Source organism: Lichenostomus cassidix, chromosome 5, assembly GCF_008360975.1.
Source record: "Lichenostomus cassidix isolate B80296 chromosome 5, HeHo_3.0, whole genome shotgun sequence".
In the NCBI taxonomy this organism is placed as follows: domain Eukaryota; kingdom Metazoa; phylum Chordata; class Aves; order Passeriformes; family Meliphagidae; genus Lichenostomus; species Lichenostomus cassidix.
In genome coordinates, this window is record NC_139486.1 from 9,447,947 (window position 1) to 9,461,940 (window position 13,994).

At 41.9% G+C, this 13,994-nt stretch overlaps 1 protein-coding gene across 2 annotated transcripts; it reads right to left on the reverse strand.

Annotated features, from left to right (window-relative positions):
• Positions 1 to 46: 46 nt before the first annotated feature.
• ZFYVE21 (zinc finger FYVE-type containing 21) lies at positions 47 to 13,618 on the reverse strand. 2 transcript variants are annotated; one of them, XM_085061265.1, is made up of 8 exons: positions 13,442 to 13,618; positions 7,800 to 7,850; positions 6,310 to 6,478; positions 4,543 to 4,618; positions 4,094 to 4,185; positions 3,236 to 3,289; positions 1,643 to 1,785; positions 47 to 818 (listed from the first exon to the last, which is right to left on the reverse strand). In XM_085061265.1, the coding sequence occupies exons 1-8, from the start codon at positions 13,562 to 13,564 to the stop codon at positions 783 to 785; spliced, it is 744 nt and encodes a 247-aa protein (XP_084917391.1). In that variant the 5' UTR covers positions 13,565 to 13,618; the 3' UTR covers positions 47 to 782. The 2 variants fall into 2 exon arrangements, with proteins under 2 accessions (XP_084917391.1, XP_084917392.1); XM_085061266.1 differs by lacking the exon at positions 3,236 to 3,289 and having other exon boundaries at positions 13,442 to 13,610.
• Positions 13,619 to 13,994: the final 376 nt, after the last annotated feature.

Genomic DNA, 13,994 nt, shown 5'->3' on the forward strand with positions numbered 1-13,994 from the left:
TCCATTGCTAAAAAAAGTTGTACATTAAAAAATTAAACAGCACCTCTTTTTTTAAATAAGTGAATTAATTTATTCATATTTGTACATTAAATTGTATACAATTTCAGATAGCATTACAGTTAGATTAACAAAAGCTAGTTACCAAAAAAAATACAAAACTAAAAATTATTCTGGAAGCTTATTTATTACAGAAGTGAAGTTTCAAGGTCAAGTTCATCTAAGTCAAATTTGGTGGTATTTGATGAAATATTTAGATGTTTAAAATGAAATGTTTAAAAAAACCCTTGTGATTTCTATAAAACCATATCTAAGGCAGATTTTTTTTTGTACACTGATTTTAAACATTTGGACAGAGGGAAAAACCTGAGATCTATACCCAAAAGCTATTCTCTGCAGAAGAGACATACACATTTGTTTGCTTCCTGTAGCAAACAGTATATATAATGGTTACTATAAAAGTTGTGCTGTACATTAGCTGTAGTGCAGGTCACTTTCATATTAAGTGCCAATAAAGGCTTAACAAAATATACAAAGTCTTAAAAGGTGAGGCTGTTTAAAGCATTAACTGTATACATATTGCACACTACCGTGAATACTCATGGTTCAAAAAAATACTCACATTGCATTTGCCAGTTCTTACATAATGAACCACACTGGAATGAGAGAGAGTCAAGAACAGCAAATATTTCCAGCTGTCAAATCAGCACAAAGTGAGAGGCAGGTCTGTGGAGGCTGGTGGCTGTGTGTCTGTGTGTGCCCTCAGGAGGCCACAGCTGCAGTTCTCACTGGTCCCGAGACTCATAGAGCAGTTTCGTTGCCTGACAGAAAGGCAAAATGGCAGTGTTAACTGGAGTTTCACTTGCAGCCAATTTCTCTGCTTCATATACCTCCAAAAACCTCCTTTAAAGCCAGGGCTTTGAATTCTTCCTCTATTTTCCTCCACCTGAGGCATGTACTAGCATTCAGGAAGTGCTGAATGCACTCACATGGCAATAGGAAGTTTGAGCACACTGTGCTGAACACAGTTAAGTGTTGGGGAGCTCCACTACAGCAATAAAGCAGCAAAGAGCCATAAACCTGCCCATGCAGGTACATTATAAATCACAGTTCTGATCAGCAATTGATCAGGTGAATTATTAGAGTGTGGCTTTGTTTTTTCCCACCATAACACTGACTTAGGAACTAAGAACCTTCAGTTTCATTACCCCTACAGGGCCTAGAACCAAAAGATCAAAGCATTCTTTTTCCAAATATCAACAACTTCTCTGAACCTTTATGAAGCAGTAAAAGTAATTAGCTGAATTCAGGTTCAAAAGTGTATTTCATACTACCCATTCTTCAGCCAGTAACAAAACCCTAAGGAAGTCTGAAGTCAAATTCCTAGCTCTTTTCATCTAATAACACACATAAGGTCTTGGGAAACCCTTCAGAGTGCATAAATTCTTCAGGTCTCTGGGTATAAAGCTAAACTCTTGTTCATTACAACCAGCCATAGCTTTTGTTTTCTAAGCAACAAAGCCCTAAAGTCTTTAGTAAAAAATACTAGAAATACTCCTAAGGCTGAATGCTTTGTTTGGTTCTACTAAACACCCCACATAAAGATTTTCTTCAGCCTTGTCTACATTTTGGCTGCTTTCCTTACCTTATGCATAGCTGCCAGCCAGCTTGCTGACAGCTTCTTGTTACAGCTGAAATCTTCACCGGCAGTAAACTTCATCTGCGTCACCTCCTCTGACCCTGGTACCTTGTACTGCAGGATCATACCTATGGCACGGGTATTGCCTCCTGAAAAGGGAAATAACATCTGGAACAGCAGCAGGTTTTACCAACTAAGTAACACAGCTTCTTCCAGCTCATGAGCATGTTTGAAGAAATGTGCTCATTGCCCAGTTCAGAGCATGAGCAGCTTCTGGATCCGAGGAGTTCGTGACCACAGCTTGCAGTGCCAGGCAGGGGAACCTGCAGCCTCAGTATTGTTTCATTCTCTCTGCCAAACACCAAGGCAGAACCTCCATCAGCCACCAGGTAAAGCCACACACACCTAGAACACCCTCACGATTTACTATCACCATGTTAAGACTGATACCACAGTTTCATACTGTAGTCTGCAGTATGTGGGCTTAGTGTCCAATGAGACTGATGGCAAAGCAGGAGTCTGCTGGCTATAGTTTGGCACAGCAGGCTGCAGTCCCTCCAGAGCTGGCAAAGGTTGGGAATGATGCTTATGTAAGACTAGAGAACAGCTGGCAACATTGCTTACTTCCTGAAGGAAATTGCTACAAGAGACACAGCTCTGACAACAGTGCAATAGTGAGGTGTTTGCACCTCTCTTACTGAGGCTGCAGAGATGAAGATAAACCAAAGCAAAAATACAGACATTAAAAACGAACTCTTAGAATGGCACATTATTGTCATTACTTCCTGCAGCAATGGAGCATAAACTAAGCCCTAAGAACACTTTTTGCAAAGCTCTCTTAAAAACTGTCTGCATGAGAGGGCCGCCTGGAGGCTGTCACTGAAAAATTGAGGAGCCAAAACAAATCACTATCTAAGCCAAGCTCTATCTAGTCAGTGCTGTTAGTGCACCTAACCCGATCAGAAGCCCACAGCAGGGTTTATAAAAGAGCTATTTTCTATTCTCCTAGGATATATGGAAATTGATCAATTGCTTCCCTGCACCTACTGGTCAGAATAATGGATTAAGAGTCTACTGAATGATAAACCAGTGGAAATCAAACATCTACAGCCTTGACCAGTTTACCAATGCCTGGCATTACTGAGTCAGGCAGAACTCACCTCGCATAGCAAAGAGAACTTTCCTTTAAAGCTGTGTAAAAGCAAGCCTTTAATTACCAGTCTGAGTGCACTTTCTGGACAGCACACAGGAAGTACATTTATTTCTGGTATGCCCAATTCAGCAACCTGCTGAAGCAGGTGATCCATAACACTGTGTACCACTGCAGATAACATTTCTTCTCTTCTCCCAGCATGGACAACAGCACTTGAGTCTAAAGAAGGCCTCAAGTGCCTTAGTTCTCCTCCAGAGTGTCACAAAACATTCACTCTTGGTTTATTAAACAGACACATGGGAAGGAACAGATACATGTCAGAGTTGAACATAACTCAAGATGAACAGCAACCATGGATCAAGCAAATAAACAGCACTGCAGAGAACAAAGATGTGAAGGGGTCATGACATGCTTGGGTGAGTCATGCTCAAAGGCAGTGGTGATACCTTCAGTAACAGGCTGGCTCTCCAGAAGGCTGGTGTAAGTGTGAATATCTTTTTCTACCATCAAGAAGGAAGGCAGGCAGAAAAGAGATAAAGCAGAAGAGTAGTGAACAAGAAATTACAGGAGCGTCAAGTGACTCAGCAATACATCTGTTTGATTTGAATACCAAGGTAAGTTTATTCAAGTTAACATGCTGTACTGACTGAATATTGCACAGATGGGCTGTACAATTAGAAAAACCCAGCAGTGACAGACGTGTTGATAAAGAACAATTATTGAAATTCCTGACCTTGTTTGTTCTCATTTCAGTCAAATCATATTCAGGTTCATTCTGAAATACTCTAAAATCTGGTAAGAAATGGGGCAGTAAGTAGCTGCACTCCAATTTAGATACTACCAGTTTCATTTGGCCACCCCTGCATCTTGAATGAAATTAAGAAAGCACAGTTTTATAATTTACTCCCACCTCCACCCCCATTTCATTGTGTTAACCATGTTTGTACCAGTCAAGGCAAAATCCCAGCTGAATCCTGATATGGAAGCTACCAAAGACTAACAGTTCCCTCCTATATGCTTTTAAATCAGTAAACGTTTGTATTTACCCAAGAGAAGAGAGGACGACCACCCTTAACTCAGGTTTATCAAGAGGCTCTCCCACATTAGGGCTGATGGGGAACTGCCCAATCTTTAGATGTTCTACCAAATCCCAGAAGCCACATGGACAGGGTCTGACACACTGTGCTCTATTCTGAGAGCAGTTGTAACAAACACAGTCACACTAAATGCACTCTCTACCTCAAACAATAAATACACTTCATTTTTTTTTTTAACAGTTCATTTACATTAAATGAAAAATTTACCTCCAGGAGTAAATCCCTCTGTAAGTATCTGAACAGTTGAAATCTGTATAATTTCAATTTCATAGTGGCTGTCTCCATCCAAAACCAGGTATCTACATAATAGGAAAAAAAAGTCAATTTTTTTTCTACAATATCAAGTCCAAATCAAAGGGCAGAAAAAAAGCCCAATCTCTCAGTCATGTTGTTCATGTGTTCTTTGGGGTGAGGAGGGAGAGAAATCAACCAGAAAACATTACTTTTCATTGAAATTCCACCCCAGACATTCTGATCCACATTGCTAATAAATTCAAAACATTCTGATATTGTTGGATCTGTCCTTTCAGTCTGATTACTCTCTCCAATATCCTCAGGGCATGTTACTCTTTTTTTTTTATATTATTGTGTAGTAATAGCTCTTTGAGTGCAACAATGCTATAGTTTACGAGTGCAGTTTCTACCATCTTTCTCACCTCTGGTTGTTGGAAAGTCGACAAACCATGAGCTCAGATTTATCAGATGTTCCCAGAGTTACAAAGAATGTAGCACCTGGAAAGAAAAGTTTTAGTATTCTAATACAGAATTCAAGCAGGAACATTCAAGTATCAAAAAGAATAACTTTTACACTGAATTGTGTGAAATAAGATAATAACTGAAATGTTAAACTGATTAACATCAGCAGAACACTCAAGTATAAAAAGCTGATCTTTAATTATCATGTTCTGAATCACAGAACCTTTCACACATGCTATGCAATTTCTCCCACATGTAGAAATGTAGATGATATCCAAGAGCAATCTTTTAAAAATGAGAAGAGGTTTGGAGGTGGCAAAGACAGGCAATTAAAGACCCTCTGTGGTCACTGTAACACAAATGATTCTTTCAGTATTAAAAAAAGTCAGAACAATTTAATAGCAGGACATGACCTTCAGTAAAGACATCCCTTTTTCATTACTGAAGGCTGGCTCAGTCTTATTGTGAGGTCAATGAACTTCAGCCTTCATGTTGTGTTTCTTCCCTCTCAAAACTGCTTTGACATGGGGAAAGTCACTGTTGCTACATTAGAGAAGTGACTCAGAACCTCTTTGCTTCCTCCATGCCTCATGCTCCCTGTATTACCTAATCCCAATACTGCTGGTCTGGGAAATGAATACAGTAACATCCAGCCCTGCCAAATGGTCTGCAATACTTCTCCATAACCTGAACCCTGCAGCCCCAGAGAGTTTCACCCTGTTACTTCACAGTTTACCCAGGCTCACTGACCCCCCCAGCACAAACCCTGAGCTGCTGCTGAAGAGAGACACACACAGACAGCAGCACCAAGCCTGGCCAAGGACAGCACAGCACAAGGACATCACACCCAACATCACCATCCCTCTGACCACAATCCATGGCTCTACAGAGTAAGTCAGGAACAACTTCAGAACAAGAAAGCAAACAAGACAAGCTTTAAAAAAAAAAAAAAATCTTCAGTTTAAAAGATGTGATTTAAAAACTCATCTACACCCTTACGGCAAAGCAGAGTAAAGAATGATTTACATGCTCCAGGGATGAACACACTCCCTTCTGAACCTGGGATGTGCCCAGGAATATCCATGCCCATCACATGTGGTGCTTAGCTTACCCATTATGCACACTGGCATCATGCTGAGAGACCATCAAAAAGCACTGAAGGATCACAGACTATTTTGAAAACTGAAGACTCAGCTTTCTTAACATAATTGGAACATGAATTACTGTATTGCATGTAGGTTTGGAAAATTGAGTACTCATGATGATCTGCCATCAACCACAGCTGTAGGCCACAGACAAGATCAAAGCTCTCCGATGAAGCTTGAAACAAGTATTGTATCTTGTTTGAAAATATTAAGGTATTCTTTAAAGTATTTTTCATCTTTATTTGATGTAACAGGAATATGGCTAAAAGATGCATTATTTCAAGGAAAATGCCAACTGCACACACATCTGTTCTTACAGGCTTTTAAAATTTGTCTTTAATTAAATCACTCTTCATAAAGATCAAGAAATACAAACTGAGAGGTGTAACCATTGACTAAGGAGTGTGAACCTCTCTCTAAATAGACCAGTAACACAGAATCATTAACTGAAAAACTAGAGGCATGACAAAAAGGTGGTAAAACCTCAGCCTGCTGGACAGGAGGCATTACTCTTGCTGTTGATCAGAATTCAAATAAACATAAATGAGATGGAAACAGCACATCTGTGCATTCAGTGCTTACCATTCATGAGCACTTTGAGCTGTTTGTCATAGAACTCTGTCTCTTTCTGCGAGACCAGGGCACACTCCGCACACTGGCGCACTGGGTCCACGAAGCACATGCGAGGCAGAGGCACTTTTTTACTGCAGCACTTGTCACAGAAACACTTCCCACACCTTCGGCAGTGATGCTAAGCACGAGAGAACATCTCCTTTACTTATTTGCAAAGAAAGCAGTAGGGCATTATTTGATAAGGTTACAACATGAAATCTCCTCCTCCCTAAGTTTCTCAGGTGTGAAACGTGCAAGTTGAGGGAAAGGTAAAGGAAATTAACTGCTAGAGTGGCAGACAGAAATCTCTAAAGACTGACCCAAAGGACCGAACAGCAGCTCTCTGAGCCTTTGCTGGCACTCTGTAAAGATGCTTTGGAAGCAGAAGAGACAGAGGAAAGGGCCTCTCTGATGCCCAGTAAATCCTTCACCTCACTGTCAATAAAAACCCAAGAGAAGAGTGGTTTCCAGGGTGCTTCCCACTTCTGAGCAAAGATCTTGGGGAACTTCAACTGAAGTTTCTATTCTTCTTTAACTGAAGATACTATTTTCTTTTAAAACTTATTCTCAAGTTTCTCTCAAGGAAAAAGTATAAAAATCTTCATCCTTAGAACCTAAAGCTATTCCTCTTATCAAAAGTATCAGGCAGCACAGTACAAATCCACTGAAGTTGCAAAACCAGAATGAGTATTGCAATGTGTTTCACAGCCTCTATGTCTGCAACCAGTGGCTTGTGCTCCAGATCACTGCTGGGGTGTGACAGTGCCAGATCTTCCTGATGCAAGTTCTCATGACAGAACAAGTATTCCCAGGCAAGCAGGAACTGATTTGTGGCTCAAAGCAAGACTGCAAGTTTGATACAAGGAACTGATAGCACTGCAGTTTTGGTCAGTGTTAGGCTTTCCTTCCAGATGTTCTACCAAATTCTCTGGAGTACCTATTTCCCAGGGCTACCTCCAATTGCTTCCCAAAGCTAACACAAGTGAAAACACAGCAGCTTGTCATCTGTATAACACATGGGTGTGTCTGGTTTAAAATATCTCCTTCCCTCTCCCTCTAAACATTTAAATTAAAAAACATGAACTATGTTACTGGACTTCAAGTCACACTTCCACATCCTTCTTCAGTTTCACAAGCCTGTGATAACAAAGCGTCAATGTAATTATACAAAGGAATGATACTCCTTCCTAAAAATCACTGCTGGCCTTCTTTGGAAGGGTGCTTTGCAGAATTCTCCATGTCATATTCTGCACATCTGGTAAGTGACCTCTTACCATTAATGAATATAATTTAATGTCGATGCTCTCTCTTCATCCAGTCAGCCTAGTTATGTAATTCACACTTCCTACTTTAATTGGAAATTCCCTCTTCCAAACTCAAATCCTGGTTTACTTTTGAAAAGATGTCCATATTAGTATTTTGAGACAGTTACTGCTTTACATTTCATTGAGTTCTCTTACCTTTCTAGTTATGAAGTCAAATTTTGTATCACACTGCATACATCTTGGGCACTAGAAAACAGTACAAATTAAGATTAATCTACAAATTTTTAAACCTTTAACTCTACCACCATGTACAAAAAATGAGTTTTCTATTATGCCCGACAATGAAACACCTCCAACAAATTTCCATCCTTGATCTTTTCACCCTAAATGGCTTCCATTTAATACCGACGTAGCAAAATAATGTCATCCCCACTTGTAAGACAAAACAAAAGCTGCCAAGCTTCCCCATAATGAATAGTGCATCTTGCCAGCAGGCAAGACTACAATTCAGAAGTACTTACCATGCTTGATAATGTTTGGCTATCCACACAGTCCTATATTCCAGAATCAACTGGTTTTATGTAAGTTGTCCTCACTGCATTCTACTATGATGCTCTGCTGCCTATCTAAAACATTGTTTACACATTTTAATGCTCTCAATACTCACACATTTTTGAAACATGCTAAGAGATACTTGGTTTTCTTCCAAGCCAAGACCTAATGTTTATTCCAGCTACAAAAAGTCACTTCCTGAAATATCTCTTTCCTAAAACAAACTTACACCCACACTTCTTTCAGAAAAATATCAGGAAAAAAATGAAGGAGTCTCTCCTGCAACTAAGTAGAGTTTAAGGGGTGACAATTTTGATTGTGTAAACAACCAGAAGTGATCAGTGACTGCTGGACAATCAAAATTTTCTGTCTAAAAAGTCACCCACCAAAGGGCTGGTACTCAGCCCTTAGATCACTGGATTTTCAATAAAACTTTACATATTTTTATCCACTGTATCAAACCCCAGTGTCTGAAGCTTATAATGCAATTTTTGCTATATTTACTTGCAAATATTAATGCAAAATTATGCCTGGCATAAAACTCAGGAGAACATGGTTAGGTGATACAGTGTTTTGTAACTCTAGAAACCAAAACTCCTCAAACCAGACTATCTCAGAGTACAGCAGAATATCCTCTTAAACACATGCCCTAAGCAGAGCAGGTGCTATTTGCTAAGCACACAGTAATCATCCTTTGCCTTTAATTAACATATTTCAATACTTAACCCCTTTTCTTCTATAAATCCCCTCAGGTTACAACAGCTTCTATTCAGGGACTTTTGCTCCAGTAGATATTCAATCACTGTCACAAGTTCAACAACTGCAGCCAAGAAAATATTACAGCAGCTAAATTAAAAATTCTCATGAAACTTTTAATGTCCCTTTGAAGTGTAAGCTTGTTAATAACTAGCAATAGTTTATATGAAGCGTTCTACTGTCTAAACAGACGTTTAACACATTAGAGAGTAATGGCAGTCACTGCAGTGGAACGTAAACACCTACTTGCAGAATTTGTTACAACAAGCTGTTCCTAAATCCCACACAAAAGAGAACTAGAAGTGTTCCTGAATTGTTTTAAATAACACTGAGCTAAGGCATCCAAGCACATCTTCTCACAATGGCTGCAGAAAAGCTTATTTCAACACTCACTGATAAATCACCTTCAGCATGAAGCAGTTCCAGCATTATCCAGGTTCCACCTCTGTAACAAGTAGAACTCTACAGCTAATACCATGTTCTACTCTACACTGATGTCTTAATTTTTGACATGGAGTTTAATAGCTTGCCTGGGAGCTGGACCTGGCAATAATTTTGGTATGCTGTGAATTTACCTGGGTTCTAATTCATTTCCTTAATGAAAATATGTGGGAGTTTTTTGGTTGGATTTTGGTGGTGGTGGGCTATTTTTAGTTGGCCTGGGCTGGATTTGTAGGGGGGTTAGGGTTTGCAAAAGGCAGAAAGCACAAGTCACAAGCTAGAGGAAAAGAAAAAAAAAATAAAATCAAACCCCAAACTCTTCTAAATACTATCCTACATAGACTTCATACAGAATGCTTTGCTAAACATAAAAGTGTTTTTTAGGAAGGAACAAAATTATCCATCTTCTTATTTAACACAAACTATAGAAAAATATTTCTGAATTCCAGAGCCATGATGACCAACCCTGCCTGATACAAAGAGCAGTCCTAAATAAATCATAAGTCAAGTTACACATGGTAGCTGGCATTGCAAAATGGGATTTTCCTAGGAAAATGTTCTGACACAAGCAGGCTCAAGACACTACTCCTTCAAGGTATTTCTGCTTTAAGTAACCAGAATCAAGTGAACTATTTGCATAATGTCAACTTCTACTTTGCCTGAGACAAGATATTTATTGAGAACATCTTGGAAGGTGAATTCTTCCTATTCATCCATACACTGACATAATTAGAGAGTGACAAGTACTGAATTAAGCTTTATTGCCTGGAGGGGTTTTATCACATTAACAGAGAAGGAAGCACAATGTCCAAGTTACTTCTCATGTTTTCAAATGGAAAGATGTGAAGCAAGAAATTAAATAAGAATTCATGTCACAAGTACATTCATTTCATGTGCAGTCAACCACCAAGACTAGTATCAGATTACTTCATCCAGCAAGAGGAAAATGGAAGAACCTCCAACAGCTGTTGGATCTTGGCATTAATTTAAAAATACTGAGAGCTGGTTCACTGCAAGCAGAGTGGAACTTCTCATGGATTTGCTCAAGTGTGATAATTTATTTCTGTAATCCCATGGATCCAGCCAGAGCTGGGAATCCCATAGATGAACAGGAATCTGGAGTTACACTTCACACACTTTATTTGCATAAATAATAACAGTGTGATTCAAGAAGTGATGGATGGGAACACCTGGCTGAGCTCCTTGACACAGTGAACCTTTGCAAACAAAAAAGCTCAGGAAATCCCATCCTGGAACACACCTGGCCAAAGCACCTGAGGCCAGAGGGGAAAAGGGCAAGATGCAAACCCAGGGCAGACACAGCTCATGCTGCTCTGTGACACTGCAGCTGCCCAGGCAGTTCACTGCCTGAGCCTGGATTTTGCCAGGAGTCCAAGGACAGCTCTGCCATACCACCAGTGCCCCTCTGGGAGGCTGAGCCAAGAGAGGAGCCAGCTAAGGAAAGCTCAGTTCCCTCCTGCAGCCACTGAGGAGCCCCAGGAAACTCCTTCCACCACATCTCTCAGCTCTTCTGCAGCACACAGTGTTCCTCAGCCACAGAAACATCTGGTACACAGCTGGATGTCATGAGGCTTGGCCACCTCTGCAGGCAAACTGACAAATTTTACTCAATTTCTGCTCCAAGATTTCCTTAACAGAAACACCATCAATTGAGCTCTGCTGGTGATTAACAAAGAAATTCTGAGTCAGACAAGGCACATGCAGAGACCATCATTTTAAGATCCGTCTTGAGTTTAATGATGCTCAGCACAGCTTTTCATAAATCCACCTCAACTCATTATCTGGATTACAAATAAGACTATCAAAAGTAAAGTTCTCAGTAGTTCTGCTTCAGCCTTGCATCTTAAATTCCTCATAGTAACTGATATTTTAAGACAGTATAATCTTGTGACATAAAAATTAAAGACTGAATTATATTTCAGTGCTATGTAAGCTTCACAAAACTACCAACTGCCATAATTCTTAGGTGGCCTTAATTTCAAAAAATAAGCCAGTAGACTCTTCTTGCATAAGAAAAACAAAGCTACTGGATTTGTGAGTGTTACTGGCTGCACAGCAGAAGCCAGTGGATTTGAAAAGCCAGATCAGCATTTGCTAATACCACTCAAGGTCTTGTCTTGGACATAGACATTTCATTTTTAATTATGTCTGACATGGTCACAACAGCAAGCATTCTCAACTGATTCATTGCCTAATTCATTCACTGTCTCTTTAATTTCTTTACAAAAACATGGAGTTTACAAACTTCCCTGTGTATCACACACTTGCTTTATTTAAGGAAAAAGTTTGTATCATATTTGGCAATTGTTAACCAAAGGGATGTCAGAACTCTAAAATATTTCCAGAAATCTAGTAAAATAACTAGCCACAAAATAAGAATTCATAATCTTGCATTAAAAAATGCATTTAAAATATTTGCCTCTATCACACTTCCTCTCAATAGCAAATATTCAGTCACAATTCAACACCCTACTGACCAGCACACTACAGGACAAAAGTTTAAGAATGAACATCTGCAATAAAACTGTAATATAAAATTCAAACTAACAACACACATCGGAGTGATATATCTAAAATACACACACTTTATATCTAACTAGTTTAAATAAATCCTACCACAATCCCCAAACAATCTTTAGCTAAATTAAGACGGTTGTGCACATTAAGAATTGAGTCAGAGGTACTTTGTTCTCCTTAATGAAACTAGTCTGTTATAATCAAGGACATGGTAAACTGCACTTCAAGAGGTCAGGAGGAAAACTAATTTCAATTGCAAACTGTTCCACAAACGCTATCTCCGGATGAAGATGATGACAGGAATCAATCAGCATGCCAGGTGAGCGCACAGCAGGCAGCAGAAGCAGCACAAAGAGAAACAAACCACTTGCACAAGAAGGGCTCAGACTTTGCCACAAGCTCCCAGATAAACACACATTGACACACCCAGACCCCAGAGCACACTGAGACACACTGACAGGGCACTCCGCTGGGAATTCACCTGACCACCCCGCATGGAACACACAAAACAGCTGCTGCTGAGGGCTGGCAGGGGTTTCTATGTGTGGAGACAATAACTCGGGAAAATTTCCCCAGGATACTGCAGCAGATCGCTTGTCCAGAATGAGCTGAATAACTCCAAAAGAAGAGTTGTTTTAGACAAACTATTGTTTGGTTGTTTGGACAAACTAAGTGAGTTACTATTCCCACTCTTTATAGCGGCACAGCCTGGCCTGAGCTGCAGAAGCTGTGCTGGCAGAGCAAGCCTCCAGAATTATTATCATTTTTATACACAACCTTCTGCCTCAAGAGATACCAGGTGGAGAAAAAAACCTTCTCTTCCTCATTGCTGACCAAGGGAGGACTCAGAGTTTCCACACCAAACAGCCCAACCAGGTCCGTATCTGCCCAAGAACAGCTCTGCTGGTGACTCCCGGCTGGAATCCACATTCAAATAAATAATCTCAAACAAACCTTCATTCGCTCACATTTAAATGCCCCGGCGTGTGTCCACACCACAGAACGCTGGCGATAAATAAATAAACCAACAATGGGCTCTGTGTTGGGTGAACATCTGGCTGTGGGGACTGGGGACAAACACCTCTCATTACACGAAACCAAAAATATCACCAGCGCGTCATTTACTCGATAAATGCTGAAAGGCAAACCTGACTGAAACAGACTGAGTTGTTCGGTGATTGTTTAACACTACGAACATTCACACCAGGAGCCAGAAGGGCTCTTCAACTCAGCCTTACTGCCGAAATAATTCCTGCAATTAGTTTTAAACCCGCACGGCCTTCAGGAACTCCTTCACAAGCATTTCACACAGCGCTGCACAGCTCGCTGCACTCCGAATCAGCAAACCGCTCGCCAATTTCACACCACTGCAAATTTCACACCACCAGCTAACCGCACACCCCTGAGGAACGAGTGACAGCGCTGTCCTTGCGTCCTGCGATCCACTGATGGCAGGGAAAGGGAAAAGCGAAGGGAAAAGGGAAAGGGGAAAGGGAAGCGGGAAAAGGAATGGGGCAAGGGAAGCGCGGCGCCCCCGGCCCCGGCCGTACCTCCTTGTCGGGCACCCAGGGCGGCTCGTCGAGGCCGAAGGGGCTGCGGGCGGCTCGGTGCTCGGGCACCATGCGCAGCCCGCTCGGCGAGCGCACCAGCTTCTTCGCGTCGCCGCCCGACATCTTCCCGGCGCGCCGCCGCCGCCGCGGGACGGGCACGGCAGCCGGCCAATGGCCGCGCGGGGCTGCGGGACGGGCACCGCGCACAGCCAATGGGAAGCGGCGATTTGCCAGCCCCGCCCACCCGCTCGGGGCTTTCCAGCCAGTCCTGTGTTCCCTTCCGTGTTAGTCCCGCCCTCCCCCGTGCCCGCAACCCGGAAGTGAAGGGCGGGGGCGCCGCAGCCGCGCCCCGAGTTCCGCGTTCGGGGAAGCGACACAGCCGAGCCACGGGCGGACGGGCTCGGCCCCGACCGGAGCTCGGCCCCGACAGGAGCTCCGCCGCGGCCCGGCGCCACCGCCGCCACTGCCGCAGAGCGCCTGCAAGGCCCGGCCCGGCCTGCTCCGCGGGAGGACAGCGAGCGGCGCCCTGCCATTGGCTGTCCCGCCGGGGCGG